The 26699-nt window shown below is 38.4% G+C and overlaps 1 protein-coding gene and 1 pseudogene across 1 annotated transcript; one reads left to right on the top strand and one right to left on the bottom strand.

Moving 5' to 3' along the window:
* Positions 1-11221: 11221 nt before the first annotated feature.
* Positions 11222-12169, bottom strand: LOC102481024 (olfactory receptor 502). Its single transcript, XM_006156706.1, has one exon. The coding sequence runs from the start codon at positions 12167-12169 to the stop codon at positions 11222-11224; it is 948 nt and encodes a 315-aa protein (XP_006156768.1).
* Positions 12170-14384: 2215 nt separating this feature from the next.
* LOC102480595 (geranylgeranyl pyrophosphate synthase-like) lies at positions 14385-15235 on the top strand (annotated as a pseudogene).
* The last annotated feature ends 11464 nt before the right edge of the window (positions 15236-26699 follow it).

Here is a 26699-nt window from a genome sequence, read left to right as displayed (position 1 = left end):
TTGAAAACCACCCTCAGGGGACCAGCAGGTGGTGTGGCGGTTAAGGTGCTGGACACGCCTACATGGCTGACCACAGTTTGTGTCATTGACCTGGTGGCTTGCTTTCTCACTTTCTCTTTTCTCTCTGTCTCTCTCTGGTCAAATTAAAATAAATTAATGAATAAATAAAATTAAATAAATAATTCTTTAAAGAAAAAAAAGAAAACCAGCTTCAAATGTAAATCTTTTAATTTTTTTTTTTTGGAGAGGTTTTTTATTTTTGCTATAGAGAGCGTGTACTCTCCAGAAAGAGAAAGACAGAGAGACAGAAGGTGAGAAATCGCCCCCAATGGGAGATGGCCACACTTCAATCCCTTCTCCTCCGTTCTCCTCTCAGGCTCTTGGGCACAGATGTACATGTGTCTGGTGTGAGTTTAAGCCACCAGGTCCGACATTCAAACAGCGATCAACCACGTGGGAGCCCAGCAACATAACCATTATGCCAACTTCTGGTCCCATCTTTTGAAAATTTTTAAATGATATTAAGCTAAAACTTTAAGAACAGAAGATATTAGAATAATAAAAAAATGGTAAGTATAACAAATGATTAAATTGATAAATTTAGGATCATGTTATGGAGCCTTGAGTAATAACTACCATTTATTGAATGCTTATTATATACTCACATGAGGTTAAGAATTTATGTATATAGTACTTTTATAATTTTCTTTGAATAATACTAAGTAATTAAAAATTTTATTTTCATAAATAAAGATAATCAGTTCGAGAATGTTATGTATCTCACCTAAGTAACCAGAATATACAGGGAACTCAAGCAGTTTATTCCTCAACAAATAATCGATCCAATTAAAAGATGGGGGAATGACCCAAACAGACAACTCTCCAAGGAAGGCATACAAATGGCAAAATAATAATAATAATAATAAATAAAATAAAAAGTAAAAATAAAACATGCTCAACATCTCTTACCATAAGGAAAATGCAAATCAAAGTCATGATGAGATACCACTTACCCCCAGTCAGGATAGCTAACATTTAAAAAAATACAGAATGATAAATACTGGTGAGGCTGTGGTAAAAAGGGAACCTTCCTACACTGCTGGTGTGAATGTAAATTGCTATAGCTACTATGGAGAACAATAAGTAGGTTCCTCAGAAACCTACAAATAGAACTACCACATGACCCAGTAATTTCACTCCTAGCTATCTAAAAAAGGATAAGAAAATACTTAGAAAAACACTTGGACTCCAAGAATTATTCACTATTGCTAAGACTTGGAATCAGTCCAAATGTCCAAGAACAGATGAATGGATTGAAAAAATACGGTACATATACACTATGGAATATTACTCAACCATAAAGAACAGTGAGACCCTGACATTGATACAAAGTGGATGCGTATGGAAGATTTACTCCTAAATGAAGTAAGCCAGACCATGAAAGAGAGGCATTATATGTCCTTGTTTAATACATACCAAATATGTGCACTTTATGGCAGAAATGGAAAGATTGGAAGGTATAGTACCAAGGAGGGCAAATAGGAGGGAAGAAGGTGGGGTGAGAGGGGGAGGGAGGGAGGTATCAGGAGGAAAAAGCATTTAACAAAAATATGAAAAGTTATCTGTCACTGATAATGTACATGGTAATATCTATGATTTGGCTAATATACATTGCATTCATGCTGGGAAAACCATTTTGTATGCTGTAAAGATACACAGTGATTAAATAGAAATAGAAAGAAAGAAAGAAAAAGAAAGAAAGAAAGAAAGAAAGAAAGAAAGTAAAAGTTACCTAAATAATAGAGCAAGTGGTGGAATCAGGACATAAACTGAGCAGTTTGGATCCAGTCAATTCCTGTTGTAACTATAATTTAAATAAAATTATATAACACTATGATGTCTACTGGATATGGGTAGATAGCAGATTGGTCTTTCAGCAATCTAACAGGTAAAATTCTAATAATAGAAAATGCCAGATTTTTACATAGCTAATATTCAGCTGGACCCTCATCTCCAAGTTTTCTAGCTTTGTATCCTTGAATTTGTCCAAAATGTCTAGTTGCCTGTAACACTATAGCATATAGACCAATCCAAAAAGTAGGTCTTTTTACAAGATATTAACAATAAATTCTCTATACATCTAAAAATTAGTAAACTTCCTGGCATTATTACTGAGTTTAAATTTTAGACCAAGTTTAGATGGTGTTAAAAGACCATGTGAGTGTCTGGTTTTATGGATTATTGATGAAGAATCTGATAAGTTGAATTATGTCTGCTTTTTCATGCTAAAAATACTGTGTAAATTTTCGTATATTAAGCTGAAGTTACTTTTTTGCTGACTGCTTGAATACACCTACCTGTTGGTCAACTATGGCAGCTGAGAACATATATAGCTTTAGAGAACAAGGGAATCTCAAACAGTAAATGAAAATCTACACATCAGATTTGTTCACATAAGCCAAAATGTTACCTCTTAAAATAGAAATTCACCCATCTTACAGTATTAAATTCAAAGACCTTGTTGTTAAATAGAACCTATGCTGTCTGATATTATTTACCTTTGGGGATAAATCTCCGAAAATTCTAGAGACTCAAATATGAATTCAAAAACACCAGGAGTCATTACTACATTCTCAAGTGAATATTGAGTAGCTCAATTCACATAAACACAACTCATCCTCAAGGATTCTGTCAATTCTCAAGTGATTTTTTTTTTAATGCAAGTGTTGACTTGCTTTCATTTAGTAATTATTGAACATAAAATGTAACATATTTCATAGTTAAATGTTAGTTCCAAGTTCTAAGTTTTTATTTTTGTGTTTCAGTTTAAAGAACACTAAAAGTCAAATAAAAAAAAAACTGTAACCTTCACTTCACTCATCCATTCATATATGTTATTACATGTGTCATGTAGTAATCGGTAAAAGGCACTTAGGTATCTTGGGGAACATAGGGTGGGATGCCACAAAAAGTTGAATTTGAAATAACATAATTATTTAAGAAACATACGTATTTTTCTAGCAAGATTTATAAAATAAATACTTTTAAGTTGTATACATATAGAACTTTGAGGTAGGAAAAATTTGGATGACCTCCAAGAAAGATAGTCTGTCATACCACATGTCTCAAAATGACAGCTGCTTAGAGACTTAGATGACTCAATGGATGATGGTAGATATAGTAGCCTTCAATCTGAAGATCAAATCTGATTCCACTGCTAATCATAATTTTAGAAATTCCTACATCACCCTTCCTTTATGGAAAGAGTTCACACTGATAATACTAACAGACCTTCATTCAGAGCTTACTCCGAGTCAAGTCCTTCTTTAATGTTTCACATACACTATCTCACTAAGTCTCATAATAATTTGATGAGTTAAATATCCTCATAAATATCCAATGCCTTGACCACAACGTCACATGCTGGCCCCTCGATAGTAAATTTTAATCCAAGTTTAAAATTCAGGTAAGACTGAATGTTAGAATGTGTACTCTGAACTCCTACTCTCAACAGATTTAAGTGCCTCAATGATGACCACTAGTTCCCAACTCATCCTGATGTACATTTCTGTCTTCCCAGTCTCAACATCCTGTCCTATTGCCTAAAACTAGCTGGTCCAACAGTCTGACCGTCAGCAACAGCCAGTATTCAGGATACTCATTTATTCTCACATGCTTTTCATTGACCAACTTTCATTAATATTATCTCCTAGATTCCTATAAAGTGTGCACTTTTCTCTACCTCTCCACTGTAATGGCTGTTCTACTGATTTTCACACACCAGCTGGAGTGAGTTATTTGTTCAGGAATTCATTTCATTTTTAGTACTATCAAATAAATGCATACACTCTATCAGTTTATTTTATGTAACTCAAGCAGAAAGCCTGAGACTGGATAATTTATAAAGAAAATTAATTTATTGTCACAGTTCTTGAAGCTAGGATGTTTGAGAGAACTGCAGGAGAATCTCCTTAGCTTCTGGTGAGGGTCCCATATTATTTAACCTCATTGGAAAAGCCAGAAGGTCTGAACAAAGAAGAAAGGGACCAACGGAGTTCACCCACTTTAAACAAATCATTCTTATAATAACTAATCAATTTCATGAAAATGAATTGTCTCTTCATGAAAACAGAATCCCCATTACCCAAATGTCTCTTAAAAGTCCTACTACCTCCAGCAATGTTACACTAAAGACCAATTTCACCATAAGTTTTGGTAGGGACAAATTGCATCCAAGCCACAGCAATCTACCTCTGGCCTCCAAAAGAGCATGTCTTTCTCACATATAAAATGCAACCATTTCATCCTAATAGTCCCCCAAAATTATTTAATTCATTCTGGCATGAATTCAAAAGTCCAAGTCCCAAATCTTTCCTGAGACTCAAGGTAGATGTTTGCTGGCTCTAAGCTTGTTGTCCACTTCCAAAATATAATGGCAGAGCAGGGAAGGAATAGACATTCTCATTTCAAAATGGACTGAGAAGCAAGAATAGAGTACCTGGTCCAAAGTATATCTGAACCCAGCATAGCATACAATAAATCTTAAGACTGGAGAATAATCTCTCTTGACTCCACATTTGGCATCCTGTGCACCTTGAGGTAGGAGTTCAGCCCTAAGTCTTTTGTTAGCTTTACACCCATAGATTTGTTGGGCTCAGCCCAATTCTGGTTGTTATCAGAATTGAGTGTTGCACACTGGTGCCTGTGACTTTCCCAGTGGATGTTGCAAACTGCTGGTGGTTATATCATTTGAGGACTCAAGGATAGCAGTCCACTCCCACAACTTCACTAGATATACTAGTGGAAACGCTCTGTGGTGCCAGTCTCTGGCAAGCACACCTGCCCTATAGCAACAAAACTATATATATATATATGACAGGTGTACTTGCTAGAGACTGAGAGGGAAAGTAAGAAATCACCCCCTGCCCCCCAGGGAGGGATGGCCACACCACAATTCCCTTCTCCTCCATTCTCTTTTCAGGATAGTGGGCACATATGCACATGTACACAACGTGATAGTCAAGCCATTGGGTCTGAGACTGGAACCGTGCAGTTGGCCATGTGGAATAAAAACAGTTTTAAAAAGACTATCATTAATAATATACTATATACTGAATATTTACTAAGAGAGTACATTTTCTGTGCACCTGAACCCAAAAATGTAACTATGTGAGATGATGGATATGTTAATTAGCATGACTGTCCTAATCATAGCACTATATACATGTACACCAAAACATCATGTTGTACACATCAAATACATATAATTTTTTAAAAATAGAAATAGATAACTGTTGTATTGTTTCTTTCTGTTATCATAGTTTCAGATGGGAAATTCATTGCCTTTCAAATTGCTTATCCCTTGTAAACTATGTGCCTTTTTTCTCTGGCTATTTTAAAGATTTTTCTGGCTTGAAAATAAAAATTAGCCTTTTAATTTTCAAAAGTTTAATTAGGATTTATATTGGTAAAATCCTATTTGAAGTTTTCTCAGTTTCCTGAATATGAAGCCCCATTTATCTTTCACCCATTTGGTAGTTTTCAGTTCTTTTTTTTCTTTAATAAACTTATTTAATACTCTTTCATTCTCCTGTCCTTTGAGACTCTCAAGACACAAATATAAGCTCTTTTATTTAAATAGTTTTGTTCCCATCTATTTTCAGTTTTTCAGAACAGATAAATTCTATTCACCTTTAAGTGCACTAATTCTGTCTTCTGTATCTCTAAGAAAATTAATGATTGCTTCTTGAAACTTTTTTTATGGTGCTTTAAAAATACTTGTCAAATAATTTCACTCTGATTCATCTTAGTGTTCGTGTCTATGGTCTTTTTTAACCAAAGTTGTGATTTTTCTGATTCTTTGGTTTGATCATACTATAGACAGTTTGAATATTACATTATGAGACTTCGGATTATATTCTATCTTTTGTTCCGCAGGCAGTCCTTCTTTTGGTGCAGCAGGCAGTCCTTCTATTCTGGTGTAGCTGACACCCAAGTAAGTATGTATATTCAGCTCCCTGCTGGGCTCCATGACATCATTCTGAAATAGTGGCATGCTGGCTCACTGCCTCCTTGCAGATGGGTGAGGTAGAGTTTCTCTTCCTGTCTTCCCTGTTGACTTCTTCCCACTGAAGGTTGGGCATTGACTTGCATGCTTCTTTGCCTCTGGGTAACTTCTGCTCCCTGTTGGAACCCACTGCCAACACCACAGGGAGAAGAGGAGAGATGCTTCACAGTGCTTTGTTGTTACAGGGAGGATTAGAACCTAGAGAGGCATTCAAAGATCCAGACCCAAGAAATACAAAGGATCCCAAATAGAATCAACCCAAGAAGATCTTCTCAAAGACACATTATACCCAGATTGACCAAAACCACAGACAAAGACAAGATATTAAGACTGGCAAGAGAGAAATGAAAGTTACCTACAGAAGATATCAGACCTCTCATTGGAAACAATGCAAGAAAGAAGAGAATGGGAAAATATATTCAAAGTGTTGAGTGAAAAACAATTTTAACCAAGAATACTATACCCAGCAAGATTATCCTTCATATGGAAAGAGAAGACCAGAACATTCTCAGATAAACAAAACCTGAAAGAATTTACTAATGCCAGACTAGCTCTCTAAGAAGTTCTGAAGGGAGTGCTATATCAGGAAAACTAGTCGGACACACAGAAATAAGAGTTAAAAAACTTCTAAGAAAAGGGCCAGTTTAATGATATGGACAAGTCCGGAGTTGAATTTTAGCTCCAGAATTTAAGTGGAAAGATAGGACCACACCAGAAGTTAGATTAAGTACCTGAGACTGAGCCGGTGAAATAGAATTTTATGGCTTTTGACTAAAACAATACTGATCTTTTTCTATGCTTTGTACTCCAGAGACAAGGATTTTTGTTTTCTCTTGACTTGTCGACAGATCCATGTAACTACTATTTGAACAGAATCCTAACCTGTATCCTGGCTTTAAGTCTTAAGCAAAGTTCTCTTAACGTTTTTTAAATTTTTATTTATTAAAGCTAAAACTATCTTTCTTGAAATTAAAAATACATATTACAAAATACCTAGTTAATGACTGCAGTAAGCTATATAGCTTACTATATATGTTGTGAAAAATTTCATCATCTGCTGCCATTGCTAGTACTCTTACTATTATTGTTACTCCTATTATGGACTTTGACTTCTAGGTCTTCTAGATCTCCAACCATGCAAATACATAGAGTGAAATTTATTCAATGGAATCCAATTACAAAACCTGTAGTAATCAAGGCTGGGTGATAACAGTGTCAAGTCACTGGTATAGATGTGGTGTGTATGTGTCAGTACAAAAGCCCATCACAGTATAGCAGGGTTTCACCCAAACATTCAACACTTGAATCAGGCTGAAGCATTCAATAGATCAGGAACCAGGATTCAGAGCCAGTGTAGTCATTGGTTTAAGCAAGAGCAAATGTTTCATTCACCATCCATTATATCATTACTTTTTTTTCTGTCCTTCATATCAAATATGTATTTGTGCTCATGATGGTCCAGGAACTATGTAAAAATTAGATCCATAAGTGAAAAGGGAAGACATTGTAGCTTCCACATGGATCTTCCATCATTGGAGAGAAAACAAACATTGAATCTGCAACTACAAGTGCATGTATATCTTTTTTTTTTTTTTTGAGAGATTTTTCACTGTAGGGCGCGTGCGCTCGCCAGACAGACAGAGAGAGACATAGAGACAGAAAGCGAGAAATCACCCCCCAGGGGGGATGGTCACGCCGCAATCCCTTCTCCTCCATTCTCCTCTCGGGATCTTGGGCACGCACGCACACGCGCCCGGCGTGAGTTTTAAGCCACCGGGTCCGGGACACGAACCGCGGTCGACTACGTGGGAGTCCAGCGACATAGCCATTACGCTAACTGCTGGTTCCCAAGTGCATGTATATCTTAAGAAAATACCCAGCCTTTTCTAGGGGGGGATAACAAGTATACTGACTTTAGTCTGGAACCTCAAGAAGGCTTTTGAAATAATGGGACAAAACATTTATGCTAGTACCTGCAGCATAAGAATGCATCTCTCAGGTATGGGGAAAACACATTTTGGGTAGAGGCAGTACATGTTGAGGAGTCATGAAGTAACAAAATGAAGGCATGTTTCAGAGAAAACCAAATGGTTTGTCCCAAAAGTTTGTGTCCTTGGGACCAAAGGGAATTGTGATGAGAGATGTAAAGAAAATGGGGGCTATATACAACACCTTGTAAACCACGTTCAGAATCGTTGCCTCCATGCTAAGAACTTTGGAAGATTTAATGAAGCAACTAATCTATTTATCTTTATGGCCATGTTAAATATAAATTAAAAGAGCATGAGACAGAAGAGGAGATGTGCCAAGGGGTTGTATACTAGCATGGATTCTTCAGAGAAACATAACCAATATTGTACATAGATGTGTGTGTATGTATGCATGTGCATACATGTTCATGTATGGGGATGGGGAGAGGGAGATTTTAAGAATTTGGTTCATGCAATAATTGTAGGAATTGGCAAACCCAAAATCCACATGGCAGATCAACAGACTAAAAATTCTGGCCAAACATAACATTCCAGACTAGAGTCCAAAGCAGTCTAGAGGCAGAATTTCTTCTTAAGGAGACCTCAGTCTTCTCTCTCTCTCTCTCTCTCTCTCTCTCTCTCTCTCTCTCTCTCTTTGAGAGAGATTTTTTACTATAGGGTGCACACACTTGCCAGAAAGACAGAGAGAGACAGAGAGACAGAAAGCAGGGGGAAGGCCACTGCAATCCCTTCTCCTCCATTCTCCTCTTGGGATCTTGGGCATGCATGCACACACACCTGGTGTGAGTTTAAGCCACCGGGCTTTTGAAATAATGGGACAAAACATTTATGCTAGTACCTGCAGCATAAGAATGCATCTCTCAGGTATGGGGAAAACACATTTTGGGTAGAGGCAGTACATGTTGAGGAGTCATGAAGTAACAAAATGAAGGCATGTTTCAGAGAAAACCAAATGGTTTGTCCCAAAAGTTTGTGTCCTTGGGACCAAAGGGAATTGTGATGAGAGATGTAAAGAAAATGGGGGCTATATACAACACCTTGTAAACCACGTTCAGAATCGTTGCCTCCATGCTAAGAACTTTGGAAGATTTAATGAAGCAACTAATCTATTTATCTTTATGGCCATGTTAAATATAAATTAAAAGAGCATGAGACAGAAGAGGAGATGTGCCAAGGGGTTGTATACTAGCATGGATTCTTCAGAGAAACATAACCAATATTGTACATAGATGTGTGTGTATGTATGCATGTGCATACATGTTCATGTATGGGGATGGGGAGAGGGAGATTTTAAGAATTTGGTTCATGCAATAATTGTAGGAATTGGCAAACCCAAAATCCACATGGCAGATCAACAGACTAAAAATTCTGGCCAAACATAACATTCCAGACTAGAGTCCAAAGCAGTCTAGAGGCAGAATTTCTTCTTAAGGAGACCTCAGTCTTCTCTCTCTCTCTCTCTCTCTCTCTCTCTCTCTCTCTCTCTCTCTTTGAGAGAGATTTTTTACTATAGGGTGCACACACTTGCCAGAAAGACAGAGAGAGACAGAGAGACAGAAAGCAGGGGGAAGGCCACTGCAATCCCTTCTCCTCCATTCTCCTCTTGGGATCTTGGGCATGCATGCACACACACCTGGTGTGAGTTTAAGCCACCGGTTCTGGGACTCAAACTGTGGTTGACTACATGTCACTGAACATAGCCACTATGCCATCTGCTGATACCTCTTGGTCTTAAGGCCTCAACTGACTGGACAAAGCTCATTTATACTGTGGGAGGGTCCTTTTCTTTCATCAGTGGGTACTATTTCAATGATAATCTTAGAAATACCTTCAAACCAGCATCTGGGCCACTTTTGGACCAAACAATTATGTACCATGTCCTACCCAAGTTGACACACAACATTTGCCATCTTAGGCATACTATTGTAAAACAAAAATAAGGTGATAGTTTGAAATAAAAGTGCTTACAATGAGTATAAAGAGACGTGGTAAAGAAATAGCAAACTCAGAAAATATAAAACTTTGTGGCTGAATATAAGAGTATAAATGGGGACAGAGAAATACAATACCCTGGTTTCTGAATCCAGAAACTGATTTAATAATGGTTTCCTCAGTGGAGGAGAGCGAGTTGGATATGAAAGAGAAAAGAGAGACAGATAGATAAATGTGGCAATCATCATCATATAAAGGCAAATTAAATTTCTCAGGAGAGAAACAATCCCGTTACCTCAGGCATCCATAGCAGGATGTGGGGTGAACAAGAACAAATTATTCCAACGGTATGTTCTACTCAGCACATGAAGAGTTCCTAAAGAGGAAAATCACCTCTTTTACCTGACAAGAATTCACAGGTGTGTCAGGACATCTCTCATCCTTTCCTTTTGTGGGAACTTCTATATGCAAGGGCAAAGGCAAGAGACCAGAAATACACACCAGAATTTATGTATCCACAAAACCCATCCTCAACAATAACCTTACAACAAAAAGAGCATGTCCAGCCATTTTATTGTCCAAATCCACTTTGTCATTTCCTCTCAGGATGTACCCCGTCATAACTCAGTTATCACATACATTTCAGGATGATCTGCTGTTGAAAAATGGACATAGTCTTAAATATTTGGAAGTACAATAACCTCAACTTATAACAAAGAACTACTTTTGTAAACGAATATGAATATAACTTTTTTAAACTATTATATTTTGGGGACCAGCAGATGACGCAATGATTACATCGCTGGACTGTCATGTAGTTAACTACTGTTTGAGTCTCAGATCCAGTGGCTTAAACCTCAAACTGGTGTGTGTGCCCAAAATCCTGAGAGGAGGATGGAAGAGAAGGGATTGCAGTGTAGCCCTCCCCGCTCAGGAGTGAATTCTGTTTTTCTTTCTATCTCTCTGGTGAGCACACACGCCCTATAATAGCAAAAATCTCTCCAAAAAAAACTTCATATTTTATCTCATGTAACTCATTTGTTTTTCTACATGACAAATTTTATTTATTAAAGGCAACTATACAAGGCTCCTAATCTAAAAATCCACTTCGTACCCATACCAGCTAGTGATACACATATGAAGCGATGTATTTCAGTAATGGACATACACTTTTCTTTTACTATTGTATTTAAGAATATTATTGTGTAAAATCCTACAAAAATCGCAGCTGTCACAAAGATAATATTTTTCTACTAAGCTCTCTCTTCAGAGCCCCCTTGAACTCATTATTCCTGAGACTATAGATGAGGGGGTTCAACATGGGGATGACCACTGTGTAGAACACAGACACCACCTTGTTCTGGTCAGTTGAGTAATTGGACTCGGGCATCACATAAATGAATGTAATGGTCCCATAGAACAGAGTGACTGCAGTGAGGTGGGAGGTGCAAGTGGAGAAGACCTTGTGGTACCCCTCAGTGGAGCACATCTTCTGGATGGTGATGAGGATATAGATGTAGGAGATAGCTATGACAACCACAGCAACCCAAACAATAAAGCCAGCAATAAATGAGGTGACAAATGTAGGAATACTGACATCAGAACAGGAGAGTTTAACTAAAGGAGCAAAATCACAGAAAAAATGATTGACTACATTTGGTCCACAGAAGACTAAAGAGAACATGCAAGTGCCAAAGGAGCAAGCATTGACAATACCAGCAAAGTAAGACAATAGGAGTAGCTGGACACAGACTTGTGTGGACATCTTGGCTGAATAAAGCAGTGGGTTGCAGATGGCCACGAAGCGATCATATGCCATGACAGCCAAAAGGAAGCACTCCGTTGCCCCAAAGAAAGCGGCTACACCAAGCTGGAAGCCACATCCAAAGTAGGAGATTGTATTTCTCTCCACCAGGAAGTTTACAAGCATATTGGGTGTGACATTACATGTAGACCCTATGTCTGCCAAAGCCAAGTGGGATAGGAAAAAGTACATGGGATGTTGGAGCTGAGAAGAGGTTCTGATCAGAATTATTGTGCTGAGATTGCCAAATATGGTCACCAGGTAGATGCACAGGATGATCACGAAGAGGATGACCCGAAGGAGTATATTACTTGTTAAGCCCAATAAAACAAATCTTGTTACAACAGTGTGGTTTCCATCCACTAAGGAATCCATAGACAACAAAGCTTCTACCACAAGGAACCTGTAACGAAAACATTACATTAAAAAAAGTTACAAATTTGGTAGTTCCATTTTCATTCACACATGGGATGTCATTATAAAGATATTCAAGCAACAGTGCGTATTGACATACAATGTTGAGTCTATCTGTAGTTTGGGGATGATTTTAACAGAGATATCAGAAAACTTCCTCTAAATTATGACTTTTTCTTTTCATAGCATATTGTTCTCAAAAATGCACTTTAATATAACTTTGAAACCAAATGATAAAAATATAAGACAGGTGAGAATAACAAAAATGACTGCTGAGTGTACTAAAAAAGAAAAATATATACACAGAGTTGTATAATAAACATAAGTAATAGCTGATATTTATTATATGCTTACTAAGTTATAAGAATAGGACAAATATGTATATAGACACATATATAGTCTATTACATTTTTTCATAACATAAATATTCACTACTTTATCATTATTTAGTAGATGAGTAAACAGAATCTGAAAAACATTGTATAACTTGGCCATGCTATCTTACAAGTAGTAGAGTCAGATTCCTGCTAAGTCTGACTTACCATTTTTTTAATTTATGATGCAGTAATGAAGTTAAATATTACTTACCATGAATACAAATACAACTGGCAATGAGTGAATCACAGATTCCTTTAAGCCTTCTGACAGCTAATGAGTAAAAAAAGGACCAAGTTTGTTATATGTTTCAAAATATTTATTAGTTAAATACAGCCATTTTGTTAAAAAAAAAAAGAATAGAATTTTTCTCAAAATTATTACCAAGCAGGAATTTCAAATTAGGGTTATAAATGAGGTTACCTATTCATTGGGTATTTTTAAAATATTTGAAATTTAAATTATCTTTATTTTACCTAGTAATTAGAAGTGTCCATGTAATCACTAAGAAAAAAATCACAATTGATACTCAATACATAATCAAAACATTCATTTGACAGAGGGTGGGGGATGGGGAATCAAGGATGGCAAAACAAAAGGCAAGGTATGCAGGACATAAGAATTGGAAAATTATTTGCTGAGAACATGTATGTTGATGTGCTTGATTGAGCCAATGCACAGCGTATTTTGGATGGAAAATTCATTTGTGTGTTGTGATGGTGTATAGTGAATTAATGTAGAAAATGAATAAATTTAAAATTAAAAAAACATTCATTTGAACAAATTAAGTCACTTTCTACTGTAACAATGTTTCTTATTTGATTAGATATAAATATTTAAAATAGTCTTATTTTTAACACAATATGTAGCTGAGTAAAACATAGACGAAAAACTTAAGGAAGATCACCAGCTAGTGGCCAACTGGACCCTCTTCTCCAAATTTTCTGACAACATATTCTAAACATCTTATAATGTGCTATTTCCTTGAATCTAAAGCATCTAGACCTGTAAGCAAAGTAAATCTATCTGAGAAGATATTTATAATAGTACATTGTTAAGTCTTCCATTTAAATCTTTAAATATTAGCCCAACTGTTGTAGTCCAGACAGTCAGGTGCTACTCTGCAGTGTGGGAAGAGTTCAGAATCCAAGTAGACCTGAAACATGTCCAGAGCATGCACACCCAAAACCCAGACTAGCTGGAGGATTCGGGGAAGGAGATCGAGGCGCGAGGACACTGCCCAGCATAGATGTGTGCATATCTATGCATGCACACATGTGAGTGTATGTGGGTTGGGAGAGGGAGATTCTAAGAATTTGGCTTATGCAGTAATCATAGGGGCTGGCAAACCCAAAATCCACAGGGCAGATCAGCAGATTAAAAATTTGAGCAAAAATGCAAAAATTTCTCTCTGTTTCTGTCTGTTTCTCACTCTCATGAAAGAAAGAAATGTTGGCGCACTGGCCACAGTCTGGGTGCAGGGCTGGGTCATTCCGCTTATGTGTCCATGTAGCAAGTCAGAAGCCAGCCTTTCTTCGGATTGCATTGGTTTGTGGTGCGCGATGCCCCAGTGCAGTTTTTGTCAGAGGTGCTCTGGATCATCCTGCATGGGTGTCACCTGGAGGGAGCCCTAGGCGGCAGACTGGCGAAAGCAAAGCCCTCGCAGTGGGTGCGATGCAGTTGTGGGAGCGTTCAAAGACAGGAAGGGAAGCGTCCGGAGTAGATCAGTTTTTAATTTTATTTTTAAAATTTTATTCTATTTTTAATATTTTACTTTAATTTCTGAAGACTTAAGATTCTTCTAGAACCCTACAAGTATTTACTCTAGTTACTGGGTAAACAAGTGAGAACCAAACTTTCACAGGCATTTCATCATTGGTTAAAAGTTCCAGAGGTTTGAAGTGATGGAAATGTTGCATAATGCCAGTTTACTCACCGACCATATGGAAGACAACTCAAAACTTTGTCGTGTCTTTCCAGTGGCACACAGCATATATGGAATTCCCTCTGTCACCAGTTCCATCAATTGTGTATATTTTCTTGACTTGGAGAAAATTTTAACCTTTGATCACCCAGATGCAACAAAGCTTTTAACCCACCAGCTTTTAAAACTTCATCACGGACGAGGCCTGGATAGTTACTGGCGGGATAATTACACCTGTCCCACTGAAGAAGAATATAAACCCTTGTGGCTGCAGAAGACAGGGGAGCTGTTCCGGTTGGCAGTAGGCCTCACACAGTTGTTCTCTGATTACAAAGAAGACCTAAAGCCATGACTAAATATACGTGGGCTCTTTTTCCAAATTAGGGATGATTATGCCCATCTACACCCTAAAGAAAATAGTGAAAACAAAAGTTTTTGTGAGGATCTAACAGAGAGAAAATGTTCATTCCCAACTATTCATGTTATTTGGTCAAGGCCTGAGAGCACCCAGGTACCGAATATCTTGCACCAGAGAGCAGAAAACATAGATATTAAAAAAAAAAATTTGTACAATATCTTGAGGATGTAGGTTCTTTTTGGTACACCGGAATACTCTTGAAGAGCTTGAATCTAAAGCCTATAAACAAACTATTGCATGGGGTGGGAACCCTGAGCTAACAGCTCTGATAAAGCACTTAAGTAAGATGTTCAAAGAGGAGAATGAATAATATTAAGCTTCTTTCTGTTAACTGTTTTTCTAGCTTTTAGCCTATCACTTTTCAAAAATTTGAACCAAACTATTTGTCTCCAAAAGCTGCATAAAGAAGAATGATATGAGTGAAATAGTTTCAATCTACAAACACCTCTGTACAAATAATCATTATCAGACAAAGCTGAAGGGATTAGGAGGAGCCGTGTTCAGATAGATCTATCTAATCTGAGCGTCAGAAATTGTGGCAGAATACTGTGTCCCGCTCTGCTACCACAAATGTTCTGTTGATTCTGTCAATAAAGACTTCAGCTTCCAGATATTTTATCCAGACTTCTTTTACTGTAATAATCAGCAATTCCAAATTCATCCACCAAGTTCCGGGCTGAAGAGCTGGAACCCTTTCTTCAGCTAGCAGGTCCAGAGACCACAGCACTCTCGTTCAGAGTACTGGTTGCTAGTAGTAACTCCGAATGCTCTTAGGAATCCCCAAGAATGTCTTCTGTGAATGTCTAGTGGTGATTTTCTTTGCTTTGGTCTTTTTCTGTACCCTTTGCCTTTTTTCTTTCCGCTTCACCATGCAAAATTATCTTTTCACCAAAGAACGTCTATACAATGAAATTCACATGCTAGTACAAACTTTCTTCCCTTATAACTTACTTGTGTATCCCATTACTATCTGGCTACCACACTGTTTTTCCATTTGGCAAGGGGGAAAAGTATGTGGAATAACTGTTTTTGGGGTAGCCTTTGAGCCTTCTTATGCTCCCCCATTCTTGCAAGTTAAAATTCTTGCCAGGCTTTTTGCACACATCAAGTAGACAGCAGGGAAAATGCCCTTTTCCTTCCCACCCAGTCATTACCCTTCTTTTTATCTTTTTTTTGGGGGAGAGGTTTTCACTATAGGGCATGTGTGCTCACCAGACAGACAGAGAGAGACAGAGAGACAGAAAGCGAGTGCACATGCGCCCGGTGTGAGTTTTAAGCCACCGGGTCCGGGACGCGACCCGCGGTCGACTACATGGGAGTCCAGCAACATAGCCATTACACTAACTGCTGGTTCCCTCATTACCCTTCTTGAGGGCATAGGTGCTTGAATGGAAGGGAAGTAGGCATCCTTAATCTCTGTGACGAAAGGAAACAGAAGTGTTAACCTGTCAAAGTCCGACTGAAAAGTGAGCAAAGGCTACAACATCGAGCACTAATTATTGAGCTTTTTAGTGCCTTAACCCTGGCTCTGCTCTCCCAATTATGTAATGTTCAGACCCAAGTTATCAGAGTTACCTGTGGCCCAAGGAGGATGAAAGACTCCGATTAATGAAGTATTAGCATTCAAAATGAAAGTCTCTTTGCCTTAGAAACATTGTATTTTGCAGGTGGTTCTATAAGTTGTCTAAGTAAATCACCATCTACTACTACAAGAAATTCTCACCCAAGCATATAACAAAAGTCTGAAAAGTTGAATACTACCTTTATTAATTTTTCAAATAATTTGAATATTCTTTTTGTTCAATTTTTAAAACTTTATTTCTTTCATGAGCAAAAGAGACAGAGAGACAGACATACAGGACTTCCAACAGGGTCTTGACACCACAACTTACCCCCTACTTCAGCCAGCCCAAATCATGGGCACATATGTGCCTGGTATAGAGAGGTCTCCAGACTTCATTTTTAAAGAATTATTTTATTTAACTTTATTTAATTATTTGCCTATTTTTTTTCATTTGACCAGTGAAGAACAGAGTGAGAGAGAGAAAGAGAGAGAGAAAGGGAAAGTGAGAAAACAAGCCACCAGGTCTGGGACTCGAACAACAGTTGACCATGTGGGAGTGCAGCAACCTTAACCACCACACCACCTGCCAGCTCTGAACCTTTTTAACAATGTTAAGGAGCCTCTTGAAATCATGTACTTGTGCTACAATATGGAAATTTAAACTCTGTGTTTACAAACCCACAAACTCATCTTTTTTAAAGCAGAATTATCTTAAAAATCTAATGCTGACAATATAGACAAAAATTACAGTATTCACCTTTAACTGAAAAAAAAACAAGCAAACAAACAAACAAATAAACTTTAAAAATAAATCTTTAGAGACCAGCAGATGGCATAGTGATTAAGGCACTGGACTCCCACATGGTCGACCATGATTCAAGACCCAGACCTAGAGCCTTGCTTTCTGACTTTCTCTCTCTCTTTCTCTCTCTCTCTCTCTCTCTCTCTCTCTTTCTCTCTCTCTCTCTCTGCTAAGCACACATACCCTATAGCAAATTTTAAAATAATAATAAAAAATTTAAATAAATAATTCTTTTTAAAAAAAATGTCCTAAACATCTCTTAGCACTTTTATGTAGTGCCAAATTCAGACGGTCTTGAAATGTGATAAAAATTTCTGTCTTGGGGCCAGCAGATGACGTGGTGGTTAAGGTGCTGGACTCCCACATGGCCGACTGCGATTCCAGTCACGGACCTGGTGGCTGGCATTCTCACTTTATCTCTCTCTCTCTCTCTCTGTCCCTCCCTAGTCAAATGAAATAAATAAATAAAGTTATAAAATAATTCCTTTTTTAAAAAAGAATTTCTGTCTCACAAACAGTTAAACAAGGAATTTTGGCAACTTGAATTATATCTGTTTGTTCAATAAAACTGATGAGGGACACTGCGATGTAGCCAAAATTGCTCACTAGCTAATTACTTGATTATATCCGTCCTGTTTCCCAACTGTGATTTGTGAGTCCAGATACAACTTCAGTCACTAAAGTGGTCTCAATGAAAGAAAATAGACATCAAATCCATTAACAAAAGCCAAAGTCTTACCTTTTGGAATAAGAACTCATTTATTGTTCAGCAATAATTCAAAGTCTCATTGTGGCTTTAGAGCTCTTCTATTGTTCTTTGCCTTTGGGGATAAATCTCTGAAGATTCTCAAGATTCAAGCAAAAAATCAAAAGTATCATGGAGCATCATTAAGTTCTGCAGTGAATAATAAATAGTTCAATTAACACAATAAAAAGCAACTAATCTTTCAGGATTCTATCAACTCTCAAGTGGTCAATTTATTATTTTGTTTTGGGCCAGGTGTTCTGGCATAGTTCCACTTTTACTTTAATGTTTGTGATTAAGGTAAGCTGAATACTAAACTTGATGTCTAAAAATAGAACTTCAGTCTCATTCACTCAATATGTGTTTATGGATATGTATTTTGTATTAATATCTGTAAGACATGCCAGTAAGTACTATGAGGAGGAGCCTTAAATCTGTAAGAACTTGTCCATAATTTTTACCAGTTTCAAAAAACACACCCAGAGGTCCAGCAGGGAAAGGCATGAGTTTACTTACACAGGACAGGATGCTATGCTGATGGCTGGGCGGAGAATGGTTCTTGCTCAGGTCAGTTATGTTCAGATCAAAGAGTACAGGGACCAGCAGTTAGCATAATGGCTATGTCGCTGGACTCCCATGTAGTCCACCACGGTTCACGTCCCAGACCCAGTGACTTAAAACTCACGCCAGGTGCGTGCGCGTGTGTGCCCAAGATCCCGAGAGGTGAATGGAGGAGAAGGGATTGTGGCGTGGCCATCCCCCTGGAGGGGGATTTCTCACTTTCTGTGTTTCTGTCTTTCTCTGTCTTTCTGGTGAGTGCACGCACCCTATAGCAAAAACCTGTCAAAAAAAAAAAAAAGATCAAAGAGTATACACATCACTTATAAGATCAGCACAGGCTCCCTGTCTTTAAGGCAGGGGGTCTGCTTCCATACACATTGTTTGAAGATGACAATACAAGATCAGGTTATTGATTAGTAGAGTTGCCAGAGCTTGAACATTAATTCAGTGCCTCTGATCTTGGAATGCTGTGGGGTGCATCACCTTCCAAAGGACCAACCAATCCAGAACAGCCCCAGCCACTGGTGCCATATGGTAAGGGAATGGTCACAAGATGTTGACAAAGCCCATCTAGACCAGCAGCCAGGTCTCAGGAAGACAGGGCAAAAAGGGATGGGGGAAGAGAGCTTGACCTGTGGAGCCTACCTGCAAGTATCTTGGGGGATATGAAGTGGAACTTGATATTAAGTTAAATTTTAAATAACAAAATATTTGAAAATATGTACATCAACTATCAGAGCAAAAGTAAGAAAATAAATCTCTGAAAATTGTATAGAGAACCACAAAATACAAAGTGGTTTGGATGATTTCCAGATAAGAAATGGTCTCTCATTGTGATAGTCTGATCAGCAAGAAATAAGAGAACATCCAGTCAAAGTCAAATTATAAGTCATTTAATAAGCCAGGGATGATGGGTTATTATGTCTCTCCAAGACCCTGCAGCCCCAAGTGAAAAGAGAGGGATGCCTATAAAGGCAAAAATCACAATCATTTCTAGGTCGACATGGTGATTACAATGGAAAATGAGGAGGGGGTGGAAAGGGAAAAGAGTTGGGTTCCTATGCAAAACCAGTTATAGAAGCCAGATCAACCAGGTTAATCATTTCTAACAGCACTCTCTAGACCTTTAATGGTTTCCATGGCTCTGGGCAGGGGTCTGGTGATTAGTGGGTACATTGCTAAGGACATCGAAATAAAAATGTTTTGGGCTAGTTAGCAAAGACAGTAAGATTGTTAATCACTGTATTTACTCTGGGCAAAAGGAGGAAGCAAGTATAACATAAAGTTCAAAGATGGAGGTGCTTCTGCTTCATCACCATCAATACCTGTAAGTGTTGCCTCCTGAGTAGTGCCTTATGGTGTAGATGAATGGTGGGGAAATATTGATATTTTCAGCCCTAAGACTCAATCTCACCCTAATTCAATTACTAATCTCAATTTTAGAATATCCTATATTAATCCTTTAATCCCTACTTTTAAGGTAGCTTACCATCACTAAGATAATTACAACTATCATCCATTCAGAACTTGGTATGTCTATAGTCCCAGATGCTCGGGCAAGAGGATCAAGACAAAGTGAGATCCTGTCTAAAACAGTACACACACGTTTCCCTTCCTTATTCGTTGTCGAGAGGAAACCCAGAATACTACATGGAGAAAGTTTGTTGTTGTTGTTTTGTTTTTTTGAGAGGTTTTTGCCATAGGGCACACGTGCTTGCCAAAAAGACAGAGAGAGACAGAGAGACAAAAAAAAAAAAAAAACAAAAAATCACCCCCCAGGGGGGTTGGCCATGCCACAATCCCTTCTCCTCCATTCTCCTCTCGGGATCTTTGGCACACATGCACACATGCCTGGCGTGAGTTTAAGACACTGGGTCCGGGACTCAAACTCAGGGGAGTTCTGCAACATAGCCATTACATTAACTGCTGATCCCGACACGGAGAAAGTTTTGCAGAACTGTTAAGAAGTATAGAATGGCAAACTCAAGGCAAAAGCCAGGTGTAGAAAGAGAGTAAGATGGGCCAGCTCTTGGCCTGGTGGTTAAGATAGTTATATCCTAGATGGCTGACTATGAAGTTCAAACCCTAGACCCTGCTGCTTGAGAAACATGCCAGGCACATGTATATGCATGCCCAAAATCCTGCAGGGAGGGGGAGGTGTAGGAGAAGAGATTGTAAAATGACCATTTCCCTTTCTAAGAGATGTTACTCATGAGGGCTCCACCTTCGTGATATAATCAACTTCCAAAGGACAGACCAATATTGTCACTCCGATGATTAAGTTTGTAACATATAAATAGGGGCGGGTTGATTCAAATATTTAGTCCATAGCAGTTAGCTAGAGCATATGGACATGGCTCTAATGGCCTTTTTCTTGATTAAAACCTAGATTAAATGATTCCTGAGCAAAATGAAAGTAATAAACCAGAAGAAATTCCTTGGTGTATTCAGAAGGAGTTGAAAGCTTGGGAAGATGGACATGTTGAACTGGGTTTATTATAAGCATTCCATGTATACAACCCATGGATATATCCTCCATGTAGAGTTCAGTAGCATTTTCCCCACAGCATGGAGAAACTAACTGCTAAAGAAGCATAATCCTTTTCTTTTTAAAGTACTGAAGCTGCTGTTATCTGCAGCCTATAGATGTGAGTAGAGATGTCAAATCTAAAATGGATCTAGGGCCAGCCAGTGGTATGGATCTCATATGACTGACTATGTAATTCCAACTCTGGACCTAGCAGCTTGACAAACACACCAGGTACATGTGTTGTGTGCCCAAAATCCCCAAAAAAGAGAGAAATGGAGGAGAAGGGATTGTGGTGTGACTGTCCCCTACAAAAAAGTGCTTTCTCACTTTCTCTCTCTCTCTCTCTCTCTCTCTCTCTCTCTCTTTTTTCCCTCCCTCCCTCCCTCCCTCCCTCGTGTCCCTCTGCCTCTCTGCAGCAAGTGCACATGCCTCTGGTACATTTTTTTAATGGAATCTAATTTTAATAATGGTGTCAAAAACCCTGAAGTGGAAGAGATAATATGTGTGTTAAAATCAGGGTTAACACACTATGATTAATAAGACGAACATATGATATCCCAGAAAGTCTGGCCCACAGAGATCATTAGAGGTGGCTAGCTGAGCATGGTGTCCTTAGACTATGAATGGGCAACCCAGTAAGTTTCTACTTGACATGTAGGACTCATTGCTAGTGTCAGAGAGCAGGGCTCTAATTTGAAATCCAGCAATGCCCCCTTTATCTGTAATTTCTTTTTCCCCTATTTTAGTTATCCATGATCAACTACAGTCTAAAATTATTCCATGGAAAATTCCAAAAATAAGCAACTCATAAGTTTTAGATTGTGTGCCATTTGAAGTAGGATGAAGAAATCTCTTGCCATTCTACTCCATCCCGTCTGGGATGTGAATCATCCCTTAATCCAGCTTATCCAAGCTGTATACACCACCCATTTCTTGGTCACTTAGTTACCATCTTGGTTACCAGATCAGTTATCACATATAGTAAACCCCCCCCTTTTTTTAAGAGAGATTATAGGGTGCATGTGCTTGTGGGAGAGATAGAGAGGCAGAAAACAAGAAATCACCCTAGGGAAGATGACCAGAGAGATGACCAAGCTGCAATCCCTTCTCCTACATTCTTCTTTTGGGATATTGGGCACACACACATGCATCCAGTGTGAGTTTTAAGTCACTGGGTCTGGGACTCAAATCATGGCTGACTACATGGAAGTCCAGCAACATAACTATTATGCCATCTGCTGGTCCCTCAGTAACCCTTAGTTTACTTAACAGTGTTCCCAAAGTGCAAAAGTAGTGATTCTGTTAATATCTTACTATGTCTAATCTATAAATAAACTTTATCATAGATATGTATTTATAAGGAAAAAACAGCATATTCTGCTAGATTTTAGGCAGCCACTGAGACTCCTGAAATGTATTTCTTATGGATAAGAGGAGACTACTATGCTGTGAATGTAATGACAGCTCCTCACATAATTCCCATAGATGAATCGATTCAAAGATCCAGAATCCCTTGGATTAAGGAGAGACTGTGTAACTAGAAGGAAAAACCTTTCAAAAATATCATGTATAGGGAACCAGCAGTTAGTGTAATGGCTATGTCGCTGGACTCCCACGTAGTCAACTGCGGTTCGCTTCCCGGACCCAGTGGCTTAAAACTCATGCCGGGCTCATGTGCATGCGTGCCCAAGATCCCGAGGGGAGAATGGAGGAGAAGGGATTGCGGCATGACCATCCCCCCTGGGGGGTGATTTCTTGCTTTCTGTCTCTATGTCTCTCTCTGTCTGTCTGGCAAGGAGTGCACACACCCTATAGTGAAAATCTCTCCAAAAAAAAAAAAATCATGTATACATTTTGTGGCTTTCATTCCTCATCTACTCAAAATGGATTTCAGGCACTTAAGGGTAATTATTAATGGAAAAAAAAAAGAAGTAACCAGACTTTTTAGGTTCATGCTGTCTCTGAGCTACACTAATTTTGGGAGATCTAGACCACCATCATAATCCACTAATCAGAGAGGGCAAATATAGGAATCAATTTATAAGTGAAATGTTCAGCTAATTTATTATGGACGCAGTAGCATCTAGACATATAGTTGAAATAGATTTGCTCAACAGGTGCCAAATTTGTGCTGATATTGACTCCCTGATCCATGGAATAGGACTATTACACTAGAAGGGCCACGCGGGAGCTCTTGGATCTGCTCATACCAGTCACATGGTGAATTAAAAGCTTTCTTCGGGGAAATAGAATCTATCAAAGCCATAGCATAAGACTCTGGCAGCATTGCTGGAGCACTGAGGTCAGCTTTCAGTGGCAGTAGGGCTGGTGTTGGTGCCCTTAATGCCCAGAAAGCAGAGTGGAGGCATTTAGGGAACAGGCAATACCCCCTAATTCTCATCAGGTGCTGTTATGGTGTTTTCACATGACCAGCTCCTCCCAGGATTTGGGTTATAGCCTTAAGCCTGAGTCTATAATCTTTCTGGTGACTCCTGATCTGATGAAAACATCCAAAGCCTGTTTCTGTTGCTTGCAGTTGACAACCCTTGCAGACAGGTATACGTACACTATTAGTACTTTTTTTTTTTTTTTGCCATAGGGCACATGGGTTTACCAGAGAGAGACAGAAAGAAGGAAAATGAGATATCACTCATTTTGATATCTCACAATGAGTGAGATATCACTCATTGTGGCCATGCCACAATCCCCTCTCCCCATTTCTTTTCTGGCACACATGCCCAGCATGATTTTCAAGCCACCAGGTCCAGGGCTTGAACAGTGGTAGGCCATGTGGAGTCCAGTGCCTTAACCACCATATGGTTTTAAATGAGTTAGCAATACATACAGAAAAGCAGCAACATCGGTCACGGAATAAAATCAATGTGACTGAGTTTCTATTTAGATGATCTTCACTGATTTACACAAAATTAGGTGTGTAGGTGTACCAATATGACAGTATAAATTAATATACTGTGCTGTTCTATTTTTAATTGATGCATGATAGTACATATTTGTGGAGCACAGTGTGATGTTGTGATACATATATACGTTGTGTAATGATCAAGTAAAGGCACTTACCATATTTATCATCTTAAACCTCTATCATTTCCTGTGCTGGAAACATCTAAATTCCTCTCTGCTAGCTAGTTTGAAATAGAAAGTGGACGAATATGGAAGATTTGTTGCTAGTGAAGCAAGTCAGGCTTGAAAGAGAGACATTGTATGTCTCCACTTAACATATACTGACTGTCCTCACTCTGTGGTAGAGACTGAAAAACTGGAGAACATAGAAGTATTAAAAATCGTAATGGACACTAGAGACAAAGTGGAAAGAGAGTGTGGGAGGGGAAGAGTAGGAAAGGAAATTTGGGGGGAAAATGGAGATGTAAGATACTTGTGGGACACAGATAAGGTTTATTATCTGTTGACAAGGATGTGTATAGTATTCTCAGTTGGGCTGGGCTGAGGTGTATATCATGCTGGGTAAAGTCTCTTCACAATCTAAATGATATATAGTGATTTAATGTATGAATAATAATAATAATAAATATAATATTTTTAAAAGAAATATACAACAAATTATTGTTAACTATAGTCACCCAATTATACCATAGAACACCAAATCATATTCCTTCTGTAAAATTAGAATTCTGTACCTGTTAATGAGCCTCTCCCTAACCCCTTGTCTCCTACCTTTCCCAGCCTCTGATAACCACTATTCTACTCTCTATTCTGTAAGATCAGCTCTCCTAGCTTCCACATAAGACTGGAAATATGTAGTATTTGTCTTCTGAGTCACTATTCACAATAGTCACATTATGGAACCCCCCCTAAATTTCATTCATCAGTGGATGTGCCTAGATTCCAATTCTGGTGGTCTGGCTCCAGAGTTTTCACTTCTAATTGTGAAACTAGAATTCATTTGCTACTATTATTGCTACTCTTATTTTTTATTATCATGATTATTCAGTCATTAATGAGTACATGTTGGCTCTGACATGAAATTAAGGCTGACTTACTCTATTGTGATCATAAGCAAATACATTTTCAAGCTCATTAGGCCAATTACTTCCCTTGGATCTGGAAGTCACTTACCTAAAACTAGAATTCGGATTTGGATTATCTGGCTCAGAATAGAAGGTTTAATGGCTCCTTGGGGAATAAAGCAGCTTCTGCTCATAGTCAATTTTAGAGACCACTCTAAGTCTGAAGATTAGTCCAGGGATTTACATTTCCTATGTCTGGGACTGAAGATGAGGTGCAGAATAGAAGATAAGGCCCCAGAGAACTCAGAGGTGAGACCTTGAGCTGATACATCACAAGCCATAACACAGATAGTGGGGGTATTGGAGCAACAGGGGATGTCATTAATTCTTACTGTATATATACATATATTCAAATAGCAATTACAAGTGCTAAGAAGCATATCTTTCCTCTCTTTGGGGCCTAAAATTACTCAGCTCTTCGAAATGAAATAAAACTGGCATTATTAAATAACATTTCTGAAGTCTCTGCTAACTGCTTTATGGATGATAGGTGAGTACCATGAAAATTTACAGTTTGTCCCACTGAGAGGGACTGTGGTCAGGTTTTATTCAGGAATCACCAAAGGGCTGGAAAATAACCACATTCTGTGCAAATGTGTGCACATTGCCCAAGTGAAAGAGCCAAAAGATTTGGGGAAAGGTGGGGAGACAGATTTCAAGCGACTGTGAGGAGACTTCAAAAAAGGAAGGTATGAGTTCATTTTGGTGCAAAAAAATTTTTGAAATCATGTATAGTTTTTCCATAATACGCATTTTCCACTAGCTTTTTGAAGACCCCCTCATAGAATTTGACTTATAAACAGTGAAGCTAAAAGACCATGAATGAGGCTAAAGAAGGCATTTGGAGGCTCTCTTAAAATAATTGCCTTGAGGGGACCAGCAGTTAGTGTAATGGCTATGTCGCTAGACTCCCATGTAGTTGACTGCGGTTCAGTCCCGGACCCGGTGGCTTAAAACTCACGCCGGGCGCGTGTGCATGCGTGCACAAGATCCCGAGAGGAGAAGGGATTGCGGCGTGACCATCCCCTCTGGGAGGTGATTTCTCGCTTTCCGTCTCTATGTCTCTGTCTGTCTGACTGGCGAGCGCACGCACCCTATAGCGGAAACCTCTCAAAAAATAAATAAATAAAATAAATAATTGCCTTGGTAGAAATAACTCTGACCAAAATGATGTGAGAGACTCTTTTACTATCTTGCTCTATAGTAAAATGCTTAAGAAAATGATCTCCATCTTCATATTCTATCTCATTTTATCAGATTGCTTTTCTCAGCCAAGTTCTATAATTATTAAGGAGATGGGTCTTTAATTTCTTTTCAAGTTATCCATGAAGTGTATTTTAAGCATATACATTTGCGAATTCGATTTTGGAGGAAAGGGTATCTAAGGAAATGCTAACAATTGTAATAATAAGAAATGTAAGAGCCGTATGAAATGTACAAAAAAAGGAATTTCTAATTTCAATTTGGGCATAAGTTACTATACGAACTGAAACAAAAAGTTATTTTATTTCACTATGTGTGCTTGG

This window comes from Tupaia chinensis, unplaced genomic scaffold, assembly GCF_000334495.1.
Source record: "Tupaia chinensis unplaced genomic scaffold, TupChi_1.0 Scaffold000514_1, whole genome shotgun sequence".
NCBI lineage: Eukaryota > Metazoa > Chordata > Mammalia > Scandentia > Tupaiidae > Tupaia > Tupaia belangeri.
This window is presented reverse-complemented; position numbering and strand designations above follow the sequence as displayed.